The 25,285-nt window shown below is 42.6% G+C and overlaps 1 protein-coding gene across 12 annotated transcripts in view; it reads right to left on the bottom strand.

Annotated features, from left to right (window-relative positions):
• The window catches only part of LOC115113474 (MAP kinase-activating death domain protein-like), an 82,197-nt gene that overhangs the window by 2,632 nt on the left and 54,280 nt on the right, over positions 1–25,285 (bottom strand). For 4 of the 12 annotated variants that reach the window (XR_010461718.1, XM_065012974.1, XM_065012978.1 and 1 more), the window contains 19 exons: positions 24,815–24,929; positions 24,311–24,497; positions 24,040–24,190; positions 21,328–21,537; positions 19,748–19,804; positions 17,969–18,072; positions 17,577–17,660; positions 16,876–17,034; positions 16,521–16,653; positions 14,664–14,726; positions 14,041–14,161; positions 13,831–13,936; positions 13,578–13,688; positions 12,503–12,610; positions 12,085–12,249; positions 11,832–11,904; positions 11,061–11,167; positions 7,976–8,045; positions 665–711 (listed from right to left, as the gene is read on the bottom strand). Coding sequence is in view for 11 of the 12 variants with exons in the window: in XM_065012974.1 (XP_064869046.1) it covers positions 665–711; positions 7,976–8,045; positions 11,061–11,167; positions 11,832–11,904; positions 12,085–12,249; positions 12,503–12,610; positions 13,578–13,688; positions 13,831–13,936; positions 14,041–14,161; positions 14,664–14,726; positions 16,521–16,653; positions 16,876–17,034; positions 17,577–17,660; positions 17,969–18,072; positions 19,748–19,804; positions 21,328–21,537; positions 24,040–24,190; positions 24,311–24,497; positions 24,815–24,929 (2,171 nt within the window). In the remaining variant the exon portion in view is untranslated. The remainder of the gene's footprint in view (positions 1–664; positions 712–7,975; positions 8,046–11,060; positions 11,168–11,831; positions 11,905–12,084; positions 12,250–12,502; positions 12,611–13,577; positions 13,689–13,830; positions 13,937–14,040; positions 14,162–14,663; positions 14,727–16,520; positions 16,654–16,875; positions 17,035–17,576; positions 17,661–17,968; positions 18,073–19,747; positions 19,805–21,327; positions 21,538–24,039; positions 24,191–24,310; positions 24,498–24,814; positions 24,930–25,285) is intronic. The other 8 variants (XM_065012976.1, XM_065012975.1, XM_065012981.1 and 5 more) reach the window with 8 other exon arrangements.

The raw sequence follows: 25,285 nt of genomic DNA, 5'->3' as shown, positions 1-25,285 counted from the left end.
TGTTCATCTCTAGGAGAAAGAACGAGTCTCCATCCTGAGCGGTATGACGGCTGCGTGGTCCCATGGTGTTTATACTTGCGTACTATTGTTTGTGATTCGGTCCTAATTCCAAATAAGGCGTTTGGAAATTGCTCCCAAGGATGAACCAGACTTGTGGAGGTGTACAATTTTTTTCCTGAGGTCTGGGCTGATTTCTTTGGTTTTCCCATGATGTCAAGCAAAGAGGCACTGAGTTTGAAGGTATACCTTAAAATACATCCACAGGTACACCTCCAATTGACTCAAATGATGTCAATTAGCCTAACAGAAGCTTCTAAAGCCATGACATCATTTTCTGGAATTTTCCAAGCTGTTTAAAGGCACAGTCAACTTAGTGTATGTAAACTTCTGACCCACTGTAATTGTGATACAGTGAATTAATCTGTCTGTAAACAATTGTCGGAAACATTTATTGTGTCATGCACAAAGTAGATGACCTAACCGACTTGCCAAAACTATAGTTTAACAAGACATTTGTGGAGTGGTTGAAAAACGAGTTTTAATGACCAAAGTGTATGTAAACTTCCTACTTCAACTGTATATGCAATGCAGTACTGTTAAAACAGATCTGGTGGCAATTGAATGCGTATGGCGTTAGCCACAAGAGCGGAAGAGTTTAACTCACCATGGGTGTCTTGTACTTGTGGATCACCACTTCCTTAGTTTCAGGAACTACAAGTGCAGGTGCAAGAGACAAAACAAAGGATTCAAGAGGTTGAAACCCCATTTTAAGAAAGAGTGTTAGAGCTGGGTGTTGCAGCGGGTGTAGCATGTGATAAGAGATTTCAGACTATGAGAGGGTACGCAAAAGAGGCTGTGGGCCAAGAGTCCACACAAGTACTGAACTGGTTCAGAGTTCACACTTTAGCACAAAAATGATGCTACCTGATTTGCTTTGGGCATATGCTAGATTGGACCGGACACGCTTCACTTTGGCATGATGAAAATCTGAAGTCTAAGACGGTGGATACTCTCATATACTATCTGAAAAAGTGTGGCATTTTCAAAATTACCTTTCTGCCACTGCTAGGTCTAGCAAATATATTTGATATTTAAGGGGGAGGGACAGTAGAATCGAAGTGCAACTTTGGGTGGTTCTTGCAGGCAAAATACGTTCTTCGTAAACCATCTCAAATTATAGTCTTTGCGAAGCGAAGTTCAATAATGTGCTAACAATGCGCTAAGAAAGCCACAGTAGGTAGCTAGCCAGCTAATAAGCTGAATGTATATCACGTATGTGTAGGCCTTCTATCTGATGCTGTCTGGTCATTTACATTTTTACATTTTTAATTTCACCTTTATTTAACCATGTAGGCCAGTTGAGAACAAGTTCTCATTTACAACTGCGACCTGTCCCAGATAAAGCAAAGCAGTGGGACAAAAAACAACAGAGTTACACAGTCTTAAAGAGTATGACATTGTTGCCACCCGTAGCATTGAATGCAAGGGAAGAAAAAAGAAAGAAAAGAATAGCCAATCAGCGTTGCGCTGAACTAAGTGAGCTCAACTATGAATGCTCCTGGTGCACCAAAAAAAAAAACACCAGTTTGGATTTCACATCGCTTCAAGAAAAATACGTAAATGACAGAAACAACCTCAATTGTTGCATTTCGTGTTGTCCTACGGTGGCTATAGCTAGCTAAAATTGGCCCTTTCCTTGCCATGGATGGAGTTGGGGATTTGGTTTGACTTAATTCCCCGTACTGACCAATGATTATAAAAGTGATTCTGATCCAACCATAAATTCAGACATTGTGCCCCTGGACTGAGAGGTTGGAAGTTCAATAGCTATGTAGCTACTGTATATGTAGAAGGCTAATGTTAACTAGCTAATGTTGCCCACGAAAGGAAGTTAGGCTAGCGAGCAAGCATTTTAGCCAGGTAGCCTATGACAACAAAAGATAAAAGTGTATATTGTATGACAGTCATAGAACGTTTCGTCAACATGAATGAGAGGAGGAAGACATTGGTGTTTCTCAACAAATCAAATTGTATTGGTCACATACACATATTTAGCAGATGTTATTGCGGGTGTAGTGAAATGCTTGTAGTAGGGCGAGTCAACATGTTTTTTTCTGCATGCACACACAAATCAGAACAATGGACAGCCACATCATATTTAGCTCATTTTGATCAGACTACATTGTTTTTTTGTATATTTTAGTTGTCACTATTAGACTAAGCATAGATGATTTGATGATGTTGAAATGTTGAAGTTGAAATGGTGCTGGAATATTGGAGGCAGCGTCTGTTTTCTTTGCGATTTGCGGTAACTCTACTTAGTTCTAAATCAATAGTTGTTTAGTTGTCCGAAAATGTAAACATTAACTTGCTTGACCATGCTGTAGGTCAAATATTCCAAACAGCCTACCCGATCGCTCGGAGGCGTCCGCATGGTCCTGGCTTGGCTTCCCCAGTGATATTACCCATGCAACCGCTACTGAGAAGACAAAAAGTTTCCAAATGCATTTGGTGATTATCATAGTAGTCTCTGACTGGTGGTCAGACTCACTCAGGTGGGAAAAAAATAAATGAGAGAAAACGCTGTCATATTTTTCTCCCTACAAATATCCTTACATGTAATCCAAAAAGTAATACTCTAAAGTATCTACAATCTGATTGCAAAAAATCTGATTACAATACTTTTGCTATGCCTGTTGTATATCCCCACATATAACTTTCTACCATCTTTCCTTGCTAACATCCCGGTCAGCCTATGCTAGCCTACTCACCTTTATATATAGTCTATTACAAATTAATATATCATTATTTGTTTACAACATATAATTCACGTTCCTTGTTAAGCTGCATATTATGTAGGCTTCCATTACTGTTCCTCTGACTGGTCCATTCACCGTTGCGGTAAACCGTGGTCAGAACAGCATTTTGTTATATCCATTACAGCCATGTACAGGTTTATATTCCATATAATCTTACTTACTATCCCTTTTGTTACCATGTATGCTTACAACATGCATGTTATTTGTGCCTGAACATTCCTATTCTTTTAATTTTAACCCCCATTTCGTGGTATCCAATTGTTAGTAGTTACTATGTTGTCTCATCACTACAACTCCCGTACGGGCTCGGGAGAGACGAAGGTCGAAAGCCATGCGTCCTCCGAAACACAACCCAACCAAGCCGCACTGCTTCTTAACACAGCGTGAATCCAACCCGGAAGCCAGCCACACCAATGTTTCGGAGGAAACACCGTGCACCTGGCTAGCGTGCACTGGGCTAGTGCGCGATGAGACAAGGATATCCCTACCGGCCAAACCCTCCCTAACCGTGCGTCGCCCCACGGACTTCCCGGTCACGGCCGGCTGCGACAGAGCCTGGGTGCGAACCCAGAGTCTCTGGTGGCACAGCTAGCACTGCGGTACCCTAGATCACCCGGGAGGCCTGTCCATTCCTATCCTACAGTGTTGTATGTATCTGTACGCCATTTAGGCAGTTCAGTGCATTTGTGCCTGTTAATCTCTATGGGGTAATAAATCACTCACTAGGCTGCAGTCCAAATACGTGATTTTTAGTCCCTCAGCCCTTTGTCTTAGTAACTTTCCCTCTGGGAATCCCCATTGAAACCGGATGTAGTTTTATTGCCACCTTAAATGGAGATCCAATTCACAAACGTTGCCCCCTTGGCCCTCGATTTTGCTCGACGGAGCGAGTGATATACTTGCCACTTGCAGGGTTGATATAACCCACAATTAAATACAAACTGTAGTCACATGTCAAACTCTGGTGGCCGCAAAGTTTTACATTTAATCAACAAGGCTGCATTTTCGGCATGCCAGACAAAATTATGAACCTAGCTTGATAAAAAAATGTATCTAGACAACATTGATTTTAGCGTTGTAAAATTGGCTTAGTCTCATAGTGAGGAGCCTATAAAACCGTAGATTCATAAACATATTTTTGGGAATTATGACATTTGTATATACAACCGGCCGTGATTGGGAGTCCCATAGGGCAGCGTACAATTGGCCCAGCGTCGTTAACAGTTCAAACTTCAAGATTTCCACCAAGGACGTTGCCTCTTCGATCAACACTCTCCCTCGCTTGGGCAAGGGACATTTAAGGAACACTCGGACGTGACGATGTAAAATGCCATTCAAGGGCTTAGAGTTCAGGGCCGAGGGCGGTCTACTTTGAGTTTGTATGCAGCCGTTAAAGAGGTGTCGTTTCCTAGCACCGCCCTATTTGGCATGTTCACGGATGTCAGTCAGCCTTTGCAATTAGAGCCATTACAGGGCTCACCTGCTACCTAGTGGCACGGTTTATTATTGCAAACAATATATGCATACATGTGTATCACCTATTATGTATATATCCCAACCACTTATTTATGTATGCATAAATATTCTTGCCATTATGTTTGTGTACATTCCTTATGACTATTTATGCATATTTCCCCTGCTTATTTCCTATTGTATACCTATGTCAATGTTTCATCTAGTGAATTATTATACGTTACTAATGTTGTATTATCATTCATTTTCTCTAGTAGAAATTTGCACGACTACATATTCACCATTATTCTGGTTACTGTGGAATTAAAGTGTTCACAGTGAATCAACGGCTTGCATCGTCTTCTTGACCGAAGACACAGGGGGCTAGGGTCGCACGCCCAGTGCATAACACACATAGTATTCCACAAGCTATGCTGACTGGCAAACAGCCACCTCTAAGTTAGGTAGCTTGCCATCATCTTTCAAGCTAAATATGGAAAACTGCTTGTGTGAACATAACTTGGGGACAGTTTGGTTATGTTTCCACTATGTTTGCATACCGGACTACCATCTTGAAGACTGTCTGCATAGTTCACCAGAGATGAGATCGCAAAGTTAGAGGATTTAGTCTGCCCAGTCCACAGCAAGCGGCCAACTGCAAACAGCTCTGACAAACAGCTGGCTAGTTTGTTTATTTAGCTTCGTTTCCGAGAACCACCCAAACTTCGACCTCGCTTCTAGCTTGCCGCCAGCTTTATCCTTGTGGTACATGTCAAACAGTATACCTGTATGAGCTGGCTCAGTTTCTCACCTGATAAAAAAGTATATATACACACTTCAGTTCAAAAGTTTGGGTTCACTTAGAAATGTCCTTGTTTTTGAAAGAAAAACACCCATTTAAAATAACATCAAAATGATCAGAAATACAGTGTAGACATGGTTAATGTTGGAAATGACTATTGTAGCTGGAAACGGCGCACAGAGGCCCATTATCAGCAAAAATCACTCATGTGTTCCAATGGCCCGTTGTGCTAGCTAATCCAAGTTGATCATTTTAAAAGGCTAATTGATCAGAAAACCCTGCCTAGAAAGCCAGCATCCCGGAGTCACCTCTTCACTGTTGATGTTGAGACTGGTGTTTTGCGAGTATTATTTAATGAAGCTGCCAGTGGAGGACTTGTGAAGCTTCTGTTTCTCAAACTAGACACGAATGTACTGGACCTCTTGCACTGTTGCAAGACACTCAACTAGTCTAAAGAAGGACAGTTTTATTGCTTTTTTAATCAGGACATCAGTTTTCAGCTGTGCTAACATAATTGCAAAAGGGTTTTCCAATGATCAATTAGCCTTTTAAAATTATAAACTTGGATTAGCTAACACAATGTGGCATTGGGACACAGGAGTGATGGTTGCTGATGATGGGCCTCTGTGCGCATAGGTAGATATAAAATAAAATCAGCCGTTTCCAGCTACAATAGTCATTTCTAACATGAACAATGTCTACACTGTATTTCTGATCAATTTGATGTTATTTTAATGAACAAAAGATGGGTTTTTCTTTCAAAAACAAGGAAACTTCTAAGTGACCCCAAACTTTTGAACAGTAGTGTAGGTTCTGCTGTTTCCTAAAAAGTGGTTTTTACTGCCCCCATTACTTACTGTTCCTAGATTTGTTTTGGTGAATAGATTCAACTGTTTGTAGCAGCAAGCCATTAGAATACAGGCATCCAAATGATTGTGTAAAGGACATATGTGGCCCACGGAAAAGGAAAGAACTCACACTAATGCCTTGAAAATACAAAAACAAATCAGAGTCACACAGTGCGAGCAAATGTGTACAGCAACAACAATGTAAAACAAATGTGGAGAATGTGAAAGAAACAAAGCAAGACATTATAGGGAAAAAAAGTGTGCCAACCAAGAAACGGACTACTTAAAGACACAAATACATAAGCTGTTAAAGGGATACTTCAGGATTTTGGCATGGAGGCCCTTTACCTACTTCCCCACTGTTAGATTAACTCATTGATACCATTTTTATGTCTCTGCGTGCAGTTTGAAGGAAGTTGCTAACTAAAACAATTGCAAGCTAGCGTTTGTGTGATGACTGGAAGTTTATGGGCTCACAAAACTACATCCACACAGGACACAGAGACATACAAATGGTATCCACGAGTTCATCTGACTCTGGAGAAGTAGACTGACAAAATCCCAAAGTGTCCTTTTAATGAGGCCCAACTCCCTAGACCACGATCAAAGCCAGTGTCAGTGGACAGACTTTTCATTAGTAACTGTGAACCCTTGAAAGAGGGGACAATGATAAAAAGGGGCCCTCTGCTCCCCACATTGTCAAGTCAAGTAGCCAGGATCCTTGGCCTCGAAACCGCAAAGCATTGAGGGAAAAAAAACAACACTAGAGGGGTTTGCTTTAAAAAAAATTTAAAAAAGTGATGGAGAGGGGCAGGAAGTTTCAGTTTAATAAACTGTCAGGACAGGCAGAAACCCAGCCAAAGTTTACAAGAAAGGAACGAAGGGGATTCTGCATAAAGAAGGAGGGGCATGAGAGAAGGCGGGAGCGGAGAGGAGGAATGCTCTTAAGAGAGGAAAGGAGAAGAGAAAGGTGACAGCACTTTACCTGCTGGAGAATGAAGGTTTTCATAGCGGCAAGGATGAGGGTGACGTATTACAAAAGCAGCACAGAGACACGGCAGTAACCCAGTCCAGCGCTGATATTAATGGGGGCTATAACCTCACAGATCTAGGCCTCTCCTAACAATCTCATTGGTCACTGGTTGTCGGTTTCAAATATGGCAGTGTAAAAAAGACACGATAAACCATCTACTGTACACATCTGGAAGGAAATGCTCTAAATATCTAAATACTAGCCCTGGTCTCAGGAAAGGAATCCCCAGTCACATTTAGTAGGCACCATTGAGAGAAAACATTTTGAAAATGGCTGAGATCCTACCTGAACGTGCCTAAGAAAGTACAATTTCCTTTTCTTTCTGAATTTTTTTTTTTGTGTGCCTATTCAATGCAACCCAAATGTGGCCATATCCAACAAGTTAGCATCCTTCTATCCTGAAGATCGAGCGAGATAATTCAGCTTCAACTGAGAACATCATTAACGTATGTGTCCTTTATTCTTAATGAGCGTTTAAAACAGTTCAAATACGATCTGTGGCTCCGCTTCCCTCTGCTCTGGGCTTTGATGAATTTCCCTCTCATGCACATAGCATCTTACTTGGTCGAGTGAACCCTAAAACCATTTCCTACCCTAAAGCTCTAACTTCCAACATTTGATCCTTACAAAAATCTGATGCAGAAACAAGCGGTGCATCAAGTCTTCCATCTTAACACAGCAGGCCTGACTCCTAAGACCTCATGGTTAAAAACTAAAAACACAGCAAATAAAGACAAACCTCACAAATAGGGCTGTTTTGTCTTGTTTTATAGTCAGCAATAAATATGAAAATAAGCACACATTCATATTTGTGAGGGCTGGACTTCTCAAATTGCCAAATGAAACTAGCTAACTCTAGCACTGACTATATTTGCCCTGAGGTAAGCAAGAGCTGGTGTGAATCCACTGAACCTCGAGTCGTTACAGTTGCTAACTCTGTGCGTCAGCGTTTTCGTCTGTCGTGAAGCTGAGTTACTGCCGTGTCGAGTACAGACCTAGAATCAATAGATGTGGTAATTACCAAATTCCTCCAGGACAAAGACTCCCTTCACAGTATTGCACTTTTTAATGTGATTCAGCTCTATGAAAACCTAAAACAAAAAAAACAAAAAAAAACAACAAGACAGAACATTAGTAACTCAATGACAACATGCTGAAATGAAACATTTCAGAGAGAAAATGAACAACGTTAAATTATCATCTAGTCAATACTAAAAGGGAAAGAAATACAAAAGATGGTATATGCAAGCTTTTAAAACGCTACCAAAATGAAATAGGACAGCACAGAACAGAAGTTTCCATGTTTGAATGCTTACATGGGCTGGGGATAGGTGAGTAGAAATGCATTGTGGGAAGGTCTATGATGAAGTGAGTGCTATTAATGATTACTGGCTGAATGAAACTATAATATGGTCATTTGTTCACACTATAGTGCCTTAGATAAAGTGTGCATCAGCAAAGCTATTGTGGCCATTTGTTGTCAACAGTGAAGCAATGGCGACTGCTAATTCATTTCCATTTCCCTACTGATGCAAATGCACTGTGGCCCATGTAATGCTTAACATACATGGAAATTCCATATGAAAACAGAGATGAGGACACATAAAATAAAGTTGACCACACACAGCTAAAGAAATTGAGGGGAAAAAGAACCCCCCCCCCCCCAAAAGTCATATCCGCTAACAAGCAAACACGGCAGAGGTTGTGTACCTTCCGCTCCTTGCAGGGGGAGAGAGCATGGAAGAGAAACGGTTTGGATTATTATCGGACAGAAGAGCACAAACACTGGACGACGCTCAAAGAGGGCGCTGCACTATCAACCTAATGGACGGGACTTGACGTATTAACAGCTATCAATGCTAATATACCTGTCACAGAAAATTCTACTGGAATGATGAAGTGCTAAACTAGGAAAGGTGGGAAAATAACTACTGAAAGTTGGTCTAGTCTATACTTTAAACAGCTGGACTTTTTTTGGGTTCGTTCCTGGGCCTAACCCAGAAAATGACCAGTTTTGACGGCTGGGAACCCATTCCCGCACCCAATGCCCTCCATGCCCCCTCCTCCAGCAACGAGGGCTGGCACCAACAGCTCAGTAGTACAGGTACAAGAGGGCAGTCAGCCACATCGTCTCCCCAACAAAACAGGCTGTCACCTATAACAACCTCACCCCTCTGTAACATGCCTGCGTATTTAACCCTACGGTGACCCGTCTGTCACTGGAAGCTTGGGTGGGCCTGCACTGGCAAAACGTAATGGGTTGGGCATGAACTATTATATGAAAAGGTTCTTTAAAACAAGACAGTTAAGTGTTTGTAAAAAAAATAAAAATAATGATTGCATGAATGATGTCTATGAATATGACATCTACTACTGGTGCATGAGCTCCTGCAGAGCTGACGCTGGGAAAAAAAGAGGTGGTTTGAATTTTCCAAGCAGCACGTATGTGTTGTTCCTAAAAGGTCAATTAGGTTAAGTGTCTGTAGTAGGGAAAGGGTATTACAACATTATGACTGTTGTACCCTTGTTCAATTCGATATGATGATGATGTAACTGTTCTTCAACCATAGCAACGTGTTCTAACCTGTTAGGTGTTGCTTCAAAAAGAAGGCACAATCAAATACACTCTCGATTGGCCACTGCGATGTCTAGCCTTAATTCCTTTCAGTTAGGTGCACTGTGTGATCTAAAGAAATCAAGAAGGCAGTTCAAAGAGCTAGGACCTTTCATTAAGAATGTAGTGGTCAAAAACATTGTTTTCTATTCTACTACAATAGAGTATTACTTTATGAGTAGGCATTCCCATGTGTTGATTCAATGCGTTTTTGCCCCAATCCTACAGTGTGATATGTCCAGTGTGTTTCTTCACTATGGTTATATTAAAATGAGTGCCACTCCTATGACCCTCAATCATTGGCGGAGCAATTGTATAATTGTTATTTCAGATCCAAGCATTTCCTTTGGGTCCAAAAATATCTACTTGTGGACTGAGGTCAATTATATTCTTCCTCAAGTTGATTCAGGAAATAGAATTGCCCCAACCCCAAAAAGTTGTGAATACTTGAGGTATTTTTCATCTAACTTTAATATGCAGGTCAAGGGGACAAAACTTTAAAAGAACGGTAAAATAAAATGGCAATTATTAATGAAAAGTCTTTGCACAAGGTCATCTGTCTTACCTCTGATGCACAAATCGCTCTTACACAAACAGAACACTCGCCTTCCCTCACAAACGACAAGGTTTGGGCACCACAACTAAGAATGCTAAGCATGAACAGAATATTTTTGTATTAATATATATATATATATATTTTTAAATGTCCAATTATGATTATATATATATATATAAATAAAAAAGTACCCCTTTTTTCTTCCCAATTTCATGATATCCAATTGGTAGTTACAGTCTTGTCCCATTGCTGCAACTCCCATACGGACTCGTGAGAGGCGAGAGCCACGCGTCCACCGAAACACGACCTGCCAAGCCGCACTGCTTCTTGACACACTGCTCGCTTAACCCGGAAGTCAGCCGGGGGAAACAGTGTACAGCTGGGGACCTGAAGTCCAAACTCTCCCCTAACCTGGACGACACTGGGCCAATTGTGCGCCGTCTCATGGTTCTCCCGGTCGCAGCCGGCTGCGACACAGCCCGGGATTGAACCCGGATCTGTAGTGACGCCTCTAGCACTGCGATGCAATGCCTTAGACCGCTGCGCCACTCGGTAGGCCTTTAACAGAAATGTTTAAGTGGATATGTGTTTTCATCTTGAAACATACATCTTAGTGACTGCACAAATAAATCATAACATATTTTAAATCATAGAAAGACAAAGCACAAAAATGAGTTATTCCTCTAAGGTCCTGATCAAAACAGTGACTGGTAACTCTGCTTTTTCACTCAATTCAGTAGGCTATAAAAATGTATCAATGTCAAAGATAAATGCCTTCTATTCTCTTTTTTTTAAAGTGACCTTAGAGGAAGTGAGCCACTGTGTGTGTGTGAGAGAGAGAAAGAAAACAGAAAACGAGGAGAAGAATTGCGGTGGTTGGAAGGAGGTTAAATGGTTTTGCGTGTGCGTGTGTATGTGGTAATACAGGCCTCCTACCTGGCTGTGCATGAATTTGAGGTTGATGCCTTCCAGGGTGACTTGCAGCAGTCCTCCCTCGCCAGTCTTCATGTCCTGCACAGGGAACTCTCCACCCAGCTCTGGACCTATGGAGAGAGGGGCAGATCGCTTAAACCAAAGGATCCCTCCCCTATCCATTCCGCTGTACATCTCTTTTGAAAAGTGTTAGTGATGACAGACAGAAAAGTCTTTACTTGGCCTACTGAGCTGATTGACTCAAATGGTTATAGAATTTATTGGACGATAAAGCAGTAGGGTAGAGCTCACCTTCACTCAGAGTTATTCCTACATCCCAAAGTTCTACTTTTCCATAGACTAATGAACTATTACTAACTGTTATTAGCCCCTAGTGTAGCGGTATACAAACTTCTTCATCTTCATTTTTTTGGCCAAATGTAATGACAACCGTAAAAATCGGCACATTTCCATTTTTACACGAACAAATAACCTTTATTTCATGACATTTTCATCTCTCTTATCGAAATGAAAAGAAACCAATAAATACATTTACTCAATAATTCATTTTTCAAATGATCTTTCTCAAAAACATTTGTATATTGTCTCATACATTAATCTGTACTCTTCATTTCTTTTAAATATATTTTGGTGACCCCACTGTAATTCCGCTAGGTCCCGACCTAGACTTTGAATACCACTGCCATAGGGCCATCCATTTTCAAAACGCAGGGCAAGAATACATTGGTGGTGCCTCAAAGAAAGAGACTCCAGCCAACGTGCACACCCACATACCTGGTTTAATGCTCTGCTGTCGGGCAGCAGCTCTTTCCATGCTGTCCTTCACACAGTAATACAATTCACGACACTAGACAACAAAACATTTGAATTTCAGATTATGGAATACAAAAAATGGCTGTACAAAGACTGACACGAAAGTCACAATTTACAGTCACCTTAATCACAGGTTCCACTAACACGGATATCAAAGGTGTTCATAATTGCTAGTTGCATTTCAGTACTCGAAGCGCTAACGGTAGGGGCTCACCTTCTTGGTGTAGAACTTGTTGAGTTGGGTCTCCTGGCCATTGCGTCTCCACAGACACAGGACCTTGGTCTTGGGGCAGTAGGTCATGTTGATGAGCTTTTCGTACCACCAGCGCTCATACACTGTGCCGATGTTGCTGCGCAGGACTATACAGTCATCACACACCTGAATGGGGGAGATGGACAGAGGCAAAGGATGCAATTATTTGATATCCACTGTAGAGCTAAACGCTAGATCTACTGAAACTACAAATTGCAGAGTTGAGACAGTTCTTGACGATGATTTGTAAATTCGATCTATTCAGATACTCGTCGGGCCATCTCTGCGGGCACAAAAAAACAAAAAAAACATGAACAAGGCCAACTGCATGTACAAGGAAGGGCCAGGAAAGTGAATGCTGAAAGTGTCTTTCTCATACCTCCATGAAGAAGATGTCCCCCGTGGTATCAGTCCCAGCATGCACCACGAAGGTCTGCTTCTTGATGTGACGGCTTCCGCTAGGTCTGATGGACAGCTCGCGACCATTCTGAAATGTGAGTGAACAAGACTTTTTACCCTTCTCCTACAATTTCTGCAGCCCCGTGGAAATCAAATTAATTTTGATGGGGTTTATTTATTATGTTAATCTGTTTAAGCTAGAGATATGTTGTTTTCTTTTTTGCATGGGCTGCGTCTCAATCCACCGCATCCGCCGAGATCGCCCTTCCACATCTGTGGTGAAAGGTGGCAGAATTAGAAGAGCGGTGTTTTTGTCGGACCATGAGATATCCAGAAAATCAGTCTTCTCAGAAAAACGTCTGTAGCATCTGAATGGTTTGGCCTATAAAACTATTATGACTCATGAACCCGATGGTGTTCTCTGTTTTGCTCTACGAAGTTGATACATCCCCTTCTGCCAACTTCTGTCTGTAGCCTCCAAACAGTTTGGGATACACAGTAATATGACCCCTCTCTGTGGAAAGGCGAGTCTCTCACAAACATGTTCATGTTGGTTGTTTTGCTCTAGGATGCCCACAAGGCCTCAAGACTCATCTGAAGGTCCCCGGTATCAGTTTCTTTTTAAATCAATGGAAGTATATATGGAGATTGTTAATTGCCTTGAATAAGGGGTTAAATACATGCAAAATATAAATAAAAAATAATACTTTCCTGATCTTTCTTATATCTTTCAGATATAGGACAGAATTTCCTTTGGGGGGAATTTGTTGTTCCATGTATTGAATCTGTTATTCAACGCTTTTCTATGGGCTAAAAGCAATAATGGCCAAATCAAATGTTTCATCCCCGGCTTAGACAGGGCTTAGACTCTAGAGGGTTAAACAAATATCAGCAACACTGATATTCTCACACACACTAAAAACATGTGTTGCATAAAAGGATCTGGCTCGAAGGACCACATAAAACGTTGAATCTTTATGCCACTTGGTAGAACAGTTGACTGCCTTAGTGGCTCTTATTTTATTGAAGAGAGAGAATCATTGGTTCTTTCTTACCAAATTAGCCAGTTTGTCCAGACACTCGTTGATCTCCTGGCTGTGGCTAAGGCCGATGTGGGACTTCCCCATCAGACGCCTCACCTTCTTCCTGATGTCATTCTTGTTCACCTGGCCAGACAGAGAAGGACGTACAGACAAACTTAGCAAGAGACGTCGGAAGATATGCGATGACTACTTATCTGAACATTCGTAGTTGCTGCAGTTGACATACGGGGGTTACTGAGTGAAACATTGTGTGTGATAGACCCACCTTAACCATTAGCATGTAGGCGATCATATTGTGCAGTAGAGTAGCTAGCAGCCTGTCCTCATCGTCCTCCAGGCGCTTACGGTCGTGGTCCCCGAGTGACAGGTATCTGTGTAAACAGTGGTAACCATCAGCCTCTAAACAGGAAACACAGCTATACAAGGATGGCTGTCATTTCAAAAATACAGATCCACTCTAATAGGCAACCTGTACCTGTCAATCATCTCTTGAGGTCCCTGGTCCATACCCATCCCCTCCCTCTCCAACATGACAGCATCCAAGTAAGCATCCTCCCAGAACTGGACCTGGTCCCACAGTGTAGAGCGCTCCTTACCTACATAAATACAACACTCACTGCTTATCTGTAGCCAAAAGGACACACACTTACACAAAAACACATCTTGACCACAATCACAAGGGCACACAAAAAAACACAAAACTAGTCTACAAAATCATCCACAGGTCAAAATCACCTTCACACTGACAACTACTGTACATGTCGCCCCACACTCACCAGTAGACGTGCATTAACATACACATGATCCCACAGAACCTTACATAACTGCACACACATAAACACCCACACAAACGAACACACACCCATACGAACACACACACCAGACCATGTGATTGTTGAAAATGTTTTGTCAACCAAGAGACATTGTCTCTTGTTTACTTGTCCATAGGAGCCCTGCTACATTGTTTACAACACCAACCACTCAGTGTGATGGGAAACCCAGTGGCGGTAAAGATCAAAGCAGCACATCAAAGCCCAGGTGGGCATTTCATCCAAGCACAAACATAGAAGGTCAAAAGGTGAAAGAGGTCAGTCCTACTCAGAGAGAACGTTTCCATGGCAGCATCCTCCAGCTGGTCCCACATGGAGCTCTTGTCGCGCCCTGCAAGGTGTTCCCGGGACACGCAGTAGGGAGGAAGAGGAGCAGCAGAGCAAAGAGGGTTAAGCTCAGAGCTGAGTGGGTTAATGACAAACCAAGCGAAGAGAGAGAGAGAGAGAGAGAGAGAGAGAGAGAGAGAGAGGGAGGAAGGGGTGGAAGCACAAATAAATATACCCAAATATACTCATTCACTCCAGACCTACCTTCACACTTTATAGTACAGTTCATGCAGTGTTAGTCAAATAGTGAGAAAGAGTTAGACGTATCAGATTGATATGCAGTACCACTCAAAGGTTTGGACACACCTACTCATTCAAGGGTTTTTCTTTATTTTTACTATTTTCTATATTGTAGGATAAGACATGAAAACTATGAAATAACACATATGGAATCATGTAGTAACCAATAGTGTTAAACAAATCAAAATATATTTTACATTTGAGATTCTTCAAAGTAGCCACAAGTGCAGTGAGCAAAAATCCCAGAACCACACGGGGGGACCTAGTGAATGACCTGCAGAGAGCTGGGACCAAAGTAACAAAGCCTACCATCAGTAACACACTACGCCGCCAGGGACTCAAATCCTGCAGTGCCAGACGTACTGGCTTAAGCAGGGGGACACATGTCCAGACCCGTCTGAAGTTTGCTAGAGAGCATTTGGATGATCCAGAAGAAGATTGGGAGAATGTCATATGGTCAGATGAAACCAAAATAGAACTTCTTGGTAAAAACTCAACTCGTCGTGTTTGGAGGACAAAGAATGCTGAGTTGCATCCAAAGAACACCATACCTACTGTGAAGCATGAGGGTGGAAACATCATGCTTTGGGGCTGTTTTTCTGCAAAGGGACCAGGACGACTGATCCGTGTAAAGGAAAGAATGAATGGGGCCATGTATCGTGAGATTTTGAGTGAAAACCTTCTTCCATCAGCAAGGGCATTGAAGATGAAACGTGGCTGGGTCTTTCAGCATGACAATGATCCCAAACACACCGCCCGGGCAACGAAGGAGTGGCTTCGTAAGAAGCATTTCAAGGTCCTGGAGTGGCCTAGCCAGTCTCCAGATCTCAACCCCATAGAAAATCTTTGGAGGGAGTTGAAAGTCTGTGTTGCCCAGCAACAGCCCCAAAACATCAATGCTCTAGAGGAGATCTGTATGGAGGAATGGGCCAAAATAACAGCAACAGTGTGTGAAAACCTTGTGAAGACTGACAGAAAACATTTCACCTCTGTCATTGCCAAAAAGGGTATATAACAAAGTATTGAGATAAACTTTTGTTATTGACCAAATACTTATTTTCCACCATAATTTGCAAATAAATTCATAAAAATCCTACAATGTGATTTTCTGGATTTTTTTTCTTCTCATTTTGTCTGTCATAGTTGAAGTGTACCTATGATGAATATTACAGGCCTCTCTCATCTTTTTAAGTGGGAGAACTTGCACAATTGGTGGCTGACGAAATACTTTTTTGCCCCACTATATGTATGTATGTATGTATGTATGTATGTATGTTTTGCCTTATAGGAAGGATTCACTCAGCAAGATGACATTACCACGAGCAGCACCGCAGATGTGAGATGAGCATGATGCAAGCCAGCAGAGACGTTTAGCCTCGCGCTTCAACGTTCTTCGATGTTGCGGAAATTGACCTGATATTGTTTACTTTGTGCATGCAACACCTCACTGAGGCTACTAGATATTTACTGTAACTTTTTACCACAAAGTTGAACAGAGGGAGACTGGAATAGATGTTAAACCACAGCCTTTCTAAAACATCAGTCATCTGGAACGTACCCAGCAGGCCATCACATAGGTAAATCCTCATACTGATGTCTTCCAAGGGCTGGGTGGGAGGCCCCTTAGCCACGACAGGCACAAGTTTAGCCTTCGCCTCCTTCACACCAGGCTTCATCTTTTGGGTCTTACCCTGGGAAAACACCACAAAACATAAATCATGGGATAAATTCATCTTGCCAAAGACTTTCAAGATTTTCCTGCATTTACAAGATTGGCATCCACAGGCAGACTTGATGTTCCGCAGCGAATGCATTTGCACTTATCAAACACACCACCCCCCAAAAAAAACTGTTGCACTAATATTAACTGGTGAATCAAGTGTGTGATCAGCCAGGAAGGACTTTCCACTCACAAACACTGAGCTGGTAGCCGGGTTGGTCTCAACCTCGCTGTCGGACAGTGTTCCCCTGGAGAGGTTGAGATGGGGGGCTTGCCTGCCACCCAAGCCCTCCCCAGCGGTGCTACTCAAGTCACTGTCAGCTCCCAGCGTCTCTCCTGAGCTGTTACTTATCTGGAGAGGTCAGGGGTCAAAGTGTCAGGAGACGAGTGAATATCAGGCATACTGAGACACAGAGAACTCACACTGACTAAGGCTAAAAGAGACAAGAGTTAGATCAGTACTCCTCAATCCTGCTCTTGGAGAGCTGCAGTACTACAGGTTTTTTTTGAGGATCACTGAGTTACACTAAGGCTAAGAAACACTGGGGAAGAGGTAGATTAGTATGACACGTACGGTTTTGACAACAGCCATTGTGCCAGGCTGAGACAAAGCAAGACAAGAGATGAGTAGGACTAAAGTTAGCAAAGACTAGAAATTAATCAAGCTCGGAATTTAGTAAGATTGGGAAGCAACCTGGTTTGGGATAAGTGTTACTGGGGATGTATGGCTTGAGCTTAAATGAGTCTGTAGAACCTTGAGTGTAAACCTTGTAAGACTAAAGATAAAAATTGCGCTTTGGGATAAGCGGGCCTTGTGATGAGTCACACTGAGGTAAGGTTGAGAAGGGCTAAGGATTGGATTGAGATTGTTTCTCTGTGTTGGCCGCGCCCTACCACTGTGCTGGCCTCTGAGTCCTGGCTGGTGCTTCTGGTAAGGACTGGCGCTTCAGTGCCGGTCACAGACTCTGTGTCACTCTTCTGCAAAGCAAGACCGAGAAAGAGAGGTGAGCAGACAGTGGTGTAAAGTACTACTTAAGTTGTTTTTTGGGGGTATCTGTACTTTACTATTTATCGCAACTTTTACTTTACTACATTCCTAAAGAAAATAATGTACTTTTTACTCCATACATTTTCCCTGACACCCAAAAGTACTCGTTACAGTTTGACAGGAAAATGTCCAGCAGACAAGCACCAGAGTTGGGGGACAACCGGCGTGAAACAAGTGTCAGATTCAACGTGTGCATTCTTCACTTAGTTACAAGAGCTGGCTTTGGAAAAGAACAGACCTGGGATCCAGAGGTGACACTAAGGCCACTGTCAGCACTGATCTGGGACTTCTTCTCCTCCGTGTCAGTCAGCTCAGGGTGCTGTTTCTTAGCCCCCTCCGCTCCTGCAGGATACATGTTGTTGTCAGCACGGGTGCCATGTGCACTTCCACACTGCCCCCGTATGGAGTGTCACATGATTGGCAACTGGCAGAGAAGTGGGGGAGGGGGCTGGTGACCTAACTGCTATTGAAAGGCTTGCACACATCACACTGAATGTGGATTTAGCTTTCGTCTTCCGATTTGAATGACGACACTTTTCACACGATTCTCCATGTAAAATTGGTGCGCACTCGGTTCGCAAATTATGTTCAGAGGTGCAAGGTACTCTCGGCCAGCAAACGCTATTGGTGTGTCTGACCTCTAATACCATCACTTTGGGATTGACCGGAAATACTGGCCCTACAATAGGGACACTTCATTTAGCCAGAGGATCTTGCCTTTCTTTTTTTGTTGTGGAATTCAATGAACAACAGCTGTTGTTTTTTTTATATTCAGGAAGCAAAGAAATGTATAATAAATCAGTCATGTTCAGTAGGTCAAAACAGAAGAAAATGTCTCAAAACAGAGAGATCATATCTCATTTGTTTTCTGTTGCAAAACATTGTTGTGTGCCCTAATGAACATGAAACAGCTGTCAGATTTCAATAGACCAAGCATGTGACTATTCAGAGGCAAGTGGAGAGTGCAAAATCAGTAGGAATATTGATAGATGTACATCAAACTGTAATTGACAAAGGCAGATACCAATATAAAAGAGGTCAAAGTTACAAAAATTCAGGCAGTTAGGCATGCAGACAAACTGAGGGACAGTCAAAATAGGAGACCATTTTCTGCACAAGTTTGCTTTTAGACAAGCATTGACCAACAGCGCTGTTGTTAATATACCAGTCAGTTGTTGCAGAAACACCTTGTTATGACTCACATAATGCACCTCTAGGAAAATGTTACTACAATTAAACAAATGCTGGCCTGCAATCTGTACATTTTGAAGAGTCCAGGATATCAAACCTTTACATCGGAAGAAAGTACAGTCAATTACAATGGTGCAAATGTACAAATGTTCAATGCAAATGTAACCATGACATGACTTCTGTGATACATTTGGTCATGCAGCCAACAAACCTGCAAGAGATGTTTGTACTCTAACAAACTATTGTGTATTCATTCACGGCTCAGTTATGTTTAGTTTTTTTGTACAATTTAACTTCTTGCTATGTAGTGATTTTCCAGAAAAGCACATTTGCTAACTTAAAATGCCACAACTGACTTAACTTTGATAGAACCTCAAGAGCCCAGGAAAATAGGGAATGTTTGGGATTAGGTATGGGTCTGACAGACTACATTTCCAATGACTATTTCACAACTCAGTGAATAGGAATGGAAAAAGTTGTTGGCAAACATATGACAGAGTAGCTATATGGAAAGAAAGAGGAACTCCCTATATTATGACTCCTGATTTGAGATATGCAAGTGTAACTCAGTTATTCCACTGATATCAAGACATGATTCACCCCAAATTTACAAAACGTTACGTACACACCTCAAATCAAGATTATGGACCTAAAGTCCTAGAATCATTATCCATGTCAACATGATCACTTACATGAACTATTTAAATAATTTGTGACTAATCAACATAGGTAGGTTGGGAAAAGGTGGAGAAAAGGGCGTGGAAATGTTAAGAGCTGGCAGTTGTGCAATACCCCAGTCTTTTTTTGTGTGTGAAAAATATCTTACTCTGTTGTTTTTCCATAGCTTTTTGCTTATCCTTTTCATGGTGCCTGCTCCACAATTCTACCCAAGATGCATTGCAAGCAAGGAGAGAAAGACAGAGAGAGTGTCAGAGAGCTGGTTGAGTAGGCAGGTATGGAGGGTGAGCATTAGATAAACCATAACATAAAACAAAATTAAGCATTAAAAAAATATATGTTATTTTAACAATTGAGGATGTTTTGTAATGTCTGAGAGTAGTCACATTTCAGCTTGGCAATATGGAACACTATGACATAATTATCTGTATGCAGAGTTTGATCCATTGCCAGTTACTGCTACTGAGGTGTAACATTACAACACACCCAACACTCCTGGACCATGGTCCTGGAGAACCACACAAGGGAGAATTCTGGGGTTCCTTGAAAATGTTCTGTGACCGAGGCGTTAACTTATTGGCTAGCAGTGTGTGGCTCTCCAGAACCAGTGTGACAGAGGCAGCAGGGCTTGGTGAAGGGCATGGAATGGGGACGGAGTGGCCGGCCGGCTAGCCAGCAGGTTGAATGGAGCTGTTGCAGAAGCAGGGGTGCAAGTCTCAAAAAGACATTCTGTAGAATTGAAGCTGCATCTTCCCAAAGAGAGAAAAGGGGCTGGTGAAGTGAGGGTAGGTTGGTAGGTAGGGAGATTGAGGGAGTTGGGTGAATCTGTCCCCTGTATACAGACCCAAAGCAACATTTGAGATAGTAGAATGGTGGTCGAAAGGAGAAGCAATGCTTCACTCCTTTTCCACGATGGTCAGTGTTAAATTAGCCCTATCACTAAACTAAATGCCAACTGTGGCTTGCTAACAGTGAGCATGACATTTGTCTCTTCCTTGGGCCTGTTTACTGGGGAGTGACGCTCCACCCTCCATGCTAGAGCTGAGAGAACTTCTACTTGTACGGCACGCTTTAAGGAAACCTGCAGTAAAGGCAGAGACAGGTGGTCAGACTCCTTAGCACGGTACTGCAGATTTGGAGTTTCGAGAAGACAACAGAAAACGAAAGACATGCACAGTCAAGGTGCTAGGAGGCAAACAAAGGAGGACTCCACGAGAGGAGGTGGCAAACAGGGGCACTCAACATTCAGAGGGTGGGAGGAACACATAACACATCCAGGCCGGGGGGGGGGGGTGGACTCAATGCAATATTTCACACACGCCTACACCGCTCAAAGCTGTTCCAATCTCACACACATAGCAACATATTATCCAAGGCCAGATCTGGAATTCAAATGTGGTTATTTGTCAAATTTGGTTGGAGTTGCATGATGTGCAAATATGCAACCTGTGTACAAATATTACGGCAAACCAGCATAGTGTATTTATGTTCCAAATATATTTCAGAGTTTTACAGCTTTAAATGCTGACCCATTGGGCGCACATCAGTGGTGTGGGTCAAAGTGGATGGAATATCATAAGGGGCTCTTTTTCTAAAGGGAAAGCACTCCCCTTGTTGCCTGGTTGGAGAGAGGTGGGTCAAGGGGTAGGGTAGGGTTTAGACTGGTGAGCAGGGGGGCAAGGGGTGCTCTCAGAGCGCATGCAAGGGGGGATGGGGTGGGCTACACACCAATGGAGGCAATAAAATTCTCCTCGTTCAGACTCCGGGTGTCAAAGTGGTGGGTGTCTTTTCCCCCCGAGGTGGGGTGCGGCAGTTGGAGACGGGGAACGAGGAGGAGCACCGGGGGCCTGGTGCCCTCCATGCGGGCAGACGGGCTGTCCTTGCTGCCCGGGCTGCTTGCAGAGTCACTGGGGCTCCTCTTGTGCTTCTCTGGGTCTACTGGGGCCACCAAGGGGGGAAAAGGGAGAAGAACAGGGAAGAAGGGAAAGAGATAGTAGCGAGAGAATAAAGAAACAGTGTAGAGCTGCAGTAGGAGGTTTGAAGGTTAGAATAGACTGTTGTTTTGTAGGGGTGTGAACGTTCAAGCGCTAAAACGAAATTGGGATCTTTAACATTTAGAAAATGATGTGCATACATAAGCTGGGCAGAAGTCTGTGAGTTGTGATTCTGGGTGGCCAGATGGCTACCAACACTGACAAGAAACTGCCATGTGGGGAATCGTAAGTGACACATTTCAGCTAGTTTCATCTTGTTCTTGATACCAGGTCTTGTTCTGAGGTAATTTGACTGATTTCATGTCAATGCTAATATGGCAATAATTCACAAGCTAGCTAATCAACAACTGTAAAGATGTATTTGAGAGACAAAAAGTGCTCATTGTGCAAATGTGTTTGTTTTCAATAAACATTGGAGACGAAATATAGTTTACATGTTAACAATCTAAGCCAACCCAGTCTGCTTTGCCCCATAGTTGCGCATGCGTCGCCGTTGTTGCTAAACAACCAACCAGTCTATGCACAAATTTTTTCTGGATGCCTGTGGCGTATTCATTATGCCCATACTGCAAAACGTTTCTTAAACGGAACAAAAAAGGTAGGGCGCTACTTGCATTTGTCCACTAGAAACTTGTTTAACATCTCTAGGCTAGGGGGTGGTATTTTCTTTAGAAATTGGTTGATGTTTTTCCTTTGAGTAATGAAGAAGTAGCCATTTCCTATCTGGGTGGACAGCCAAGTGTACTGTTGTGTTTGGGCGCGCGACCTGAAGCTCGCTCCACTTTCATTTTATTCGCTATTGAACGCAGTTTATCCCGTCTTAAATTTTATCGATTATTTACGTAAAAAAATACCTAAAGTTGGATTAGGAAAGTTGTTTGAAATGTTTGGACAAAGTTTATAGGTAATTTATTAGATAATGTCGGGCGAGTAGGAACCGGTGTTTTTCTGAATCAAATTTTGGAGATATAACGATGGAATTTATCGAACAAAAGGACCATTTGTGATGTTTATGGGACATATTGGAGTGCCAACAGAAGAAGCTCCTCAAAGGTAAGGCATGAATTATATCGTTATTTCTGAGTTTTGTGTCACGCCTGGCGGGTTGAAATATGATTGCCATGTGTTTGATGGGGTGCTGTCCTCAGATAATAGCATGGTTTGCTTTCGCTGTAAAGCCTTTTTGAAATCTGACACGGTGGCTGGATTAACAAGAAATAAAGCTTTAATTTGGTGTATTGCACTTGAAAGTAAATTGTATGAAAGTAAAATATTTCTAATAATTTAATTCGAATTTGGCGCTCTGCCATGTCACCGGATGTTGTCAAATCGATCCCGTTAACGGGATTTGATCCCTAAGAAGATGCAAAATGTTTTGCAACTATTTAGACTAATGATTACATGTGTTCAGTCTCCGGTATGTTGCGTGTAGAATATTCTAGTTTATTCATTGATGACAGGCCCTGCTTTACTGAAGTTGCGAGACATTGTAGGCCAAGAAATTGCGAGATGCAGCTTTTGATTGCCGATAGGTAGGCCTAGTGCACGGTTCTGTCTGCCTGCCTGGTGACCGACATGCCTATACTGTGCCCCTCCCCTCCCACTGTCCCTTGCTAGCTAGCTATGAAATATGTGAGTGTATTCTCGGAAGTACGGCAACTAATCAATTTCTTGCGTTCCCAAAAAAAAATCCAAATTTTAGGAGTGATTCCTAGCAGAATTCAATCTTAGCACTTAGAAATGGGAGTCGACATGCAAGGAGTCGAAGAATCAATTATTTTGGAGTCGATGCTCCAACAGTACGTCATCGTCGTTAACGGTTGGAAAAATGGCAGAGAAAGGCAAGCAGCAAAGTCCTGTATCGCAATATTTGAAGAAGTTACGTGAGGAAGGAAATGTAAACTTTGCAAGGTGGAATTGAGGTACAGTAATGGCAGTAGATGTGCAATGCTTACCCATCTAAAAGGGATGCACCGAGACCCAACCCGTTGCTGGCAGTAGCAAAGCTGCACAAAATCATTTGTCACATCCCTAGTTGTAATTCGCTCAGTGAATGCTTAATTAAACTGAAAGCTCACCTAAAAATTAGGCATGCTTTGGCGGTACTGACTCAGAGATTAAACCTGAACTCACTGCTGTAAAAACATATAGCTTACTTTTCAGATGAGTTGATAAAAGAAAAAAGACAAAAAAGGCTGGAACCAGAAATTATCCAGATTGCACTCCTTTTCCTATCCAATACTAACGTTGCCTTTAAGTGGAGTGTATGAAACGCTGTTAAGCACTTCTTTGGTTTCAAACAAGAATAAAGCATCAGTAACTTTCATTTTTTCCAGAGGAAATAGTTAAGTCATCGTTTAGGAGGGGGCATGACATGCTGATTAAATGTGTCCTTTGAGAGAAAATGTTGACACTTTCAGTTGACTATAGGTTTTCTGAACGTTACCTTTGGTTTGGTAGTGGGTGCGTGCGATTTCCAGCAGAACGAAGACGCTGGCCATGCCTCCAAGCCCGGCATTGGTGTACGAGTGTTCCAGACTAGAAACGGTGCACTTCAGTATGTCTAACATGCCCTTGTAAACCTTCCTGCCAATCTCCTGAAGAGTAGAACACACACGCACAGTTTAATTCAAAGGTGTTATTCAGCTTTAATTCAAAATCAAGGTTAAAAACAATCTTCTCTCCCCCTCTCTTGCCCAATTCCTTTCTACACTCACCACATCACGGATGACCTCCTGCCTGACATCCTCCTCGGACTGGACGACACGGTTCAGCTTGCTCAGCACGAAGACGCGCAGCTGCTCGTTCTCCAGCAGGCGGCGTACCTTCTTCATGTTGAGCCAGCCCACGCCTTGGCCCTCCAGCACGCTCTGCACCACCTCCTTCAGGAACTGCTGGTTCTCACTGGGACAGACCCAGCTCTGGTTCAGTCACTCAGATCACACTCCCCTTTTTTGCATACGCCACCACTGGCTCTTAAGTTAGACAACCCTTCTCCTAAAGAGGATTGATATATCACCTATCCAGGTCTGTCATTTGACATTATATTGGCAAGAAAGTTTATGACAACCAGCTTTTGTTTTTTGATGGCCAACAGGATACCATGAAGACATTATGCCATGAAGGTGGTAAACTATTTCAAATATGGCGGTCAGCGTGAGTTGTCAAAGAATGCCATGACAGCAAAGTCCTGGTAATACAGTCTCATAGAAGTCTGTTACCTGGTGTTGTTGGCACGACCCTGGGGCGAAGGGGACTCTCTCTTGACCGTGGGACTGTGCTTAATGACCGACGACTTCTGGTCAACAAGCGCCCTGGGGGGACCGCGGGCGCCTCCTGCAGGAGTCATATAGAACATAGTAAATACCATGGAAAACACAAAACCATAACCAACGACAAGTCGGGGACATACAAACAGAAATACTAGCCGACTTGATACAAGAGGAGCTTATACACTTCACTACAAAGCCCCTAAATCACAGTCTACAATGTACTAATTAGAAAACCACATCAAAAGACTAACAAAGACTAACAGACAAAGATGGGACACATCCTGCATACATGAAAGGACACCCTCACACACATACATTTTCAGTGGCGGGGACACTAACTAATGACTAGCTGAGCTACAGGTTTCATATTCAGACACTAAAAGGTGAGGGACAGATCAACTGGGACGCCACACAGAAGGA

The sequence above is a fragment of the Oncorhynchus nerka genome, linkage group LG28 (assembly GCF_034236695.1).
Source record: "Oncorhynchus nerka isolate Pitt River linkage group LG28, Oner_Uvic_2.0, whole genome shotgun sequence".
Classification (NCBI taxonomy): domain Eukaryota; kingdom Metazoa; phylum Chordata; class Actinopteri; order Salmoniformes; family Salmonidae; genus Oncorhynchus; species Oncorhynchus nerka.
Note: the sequence above shows the minus strand (reverse complement) of the source record. Positions and strands in the feature narration are given on the sequence as shown.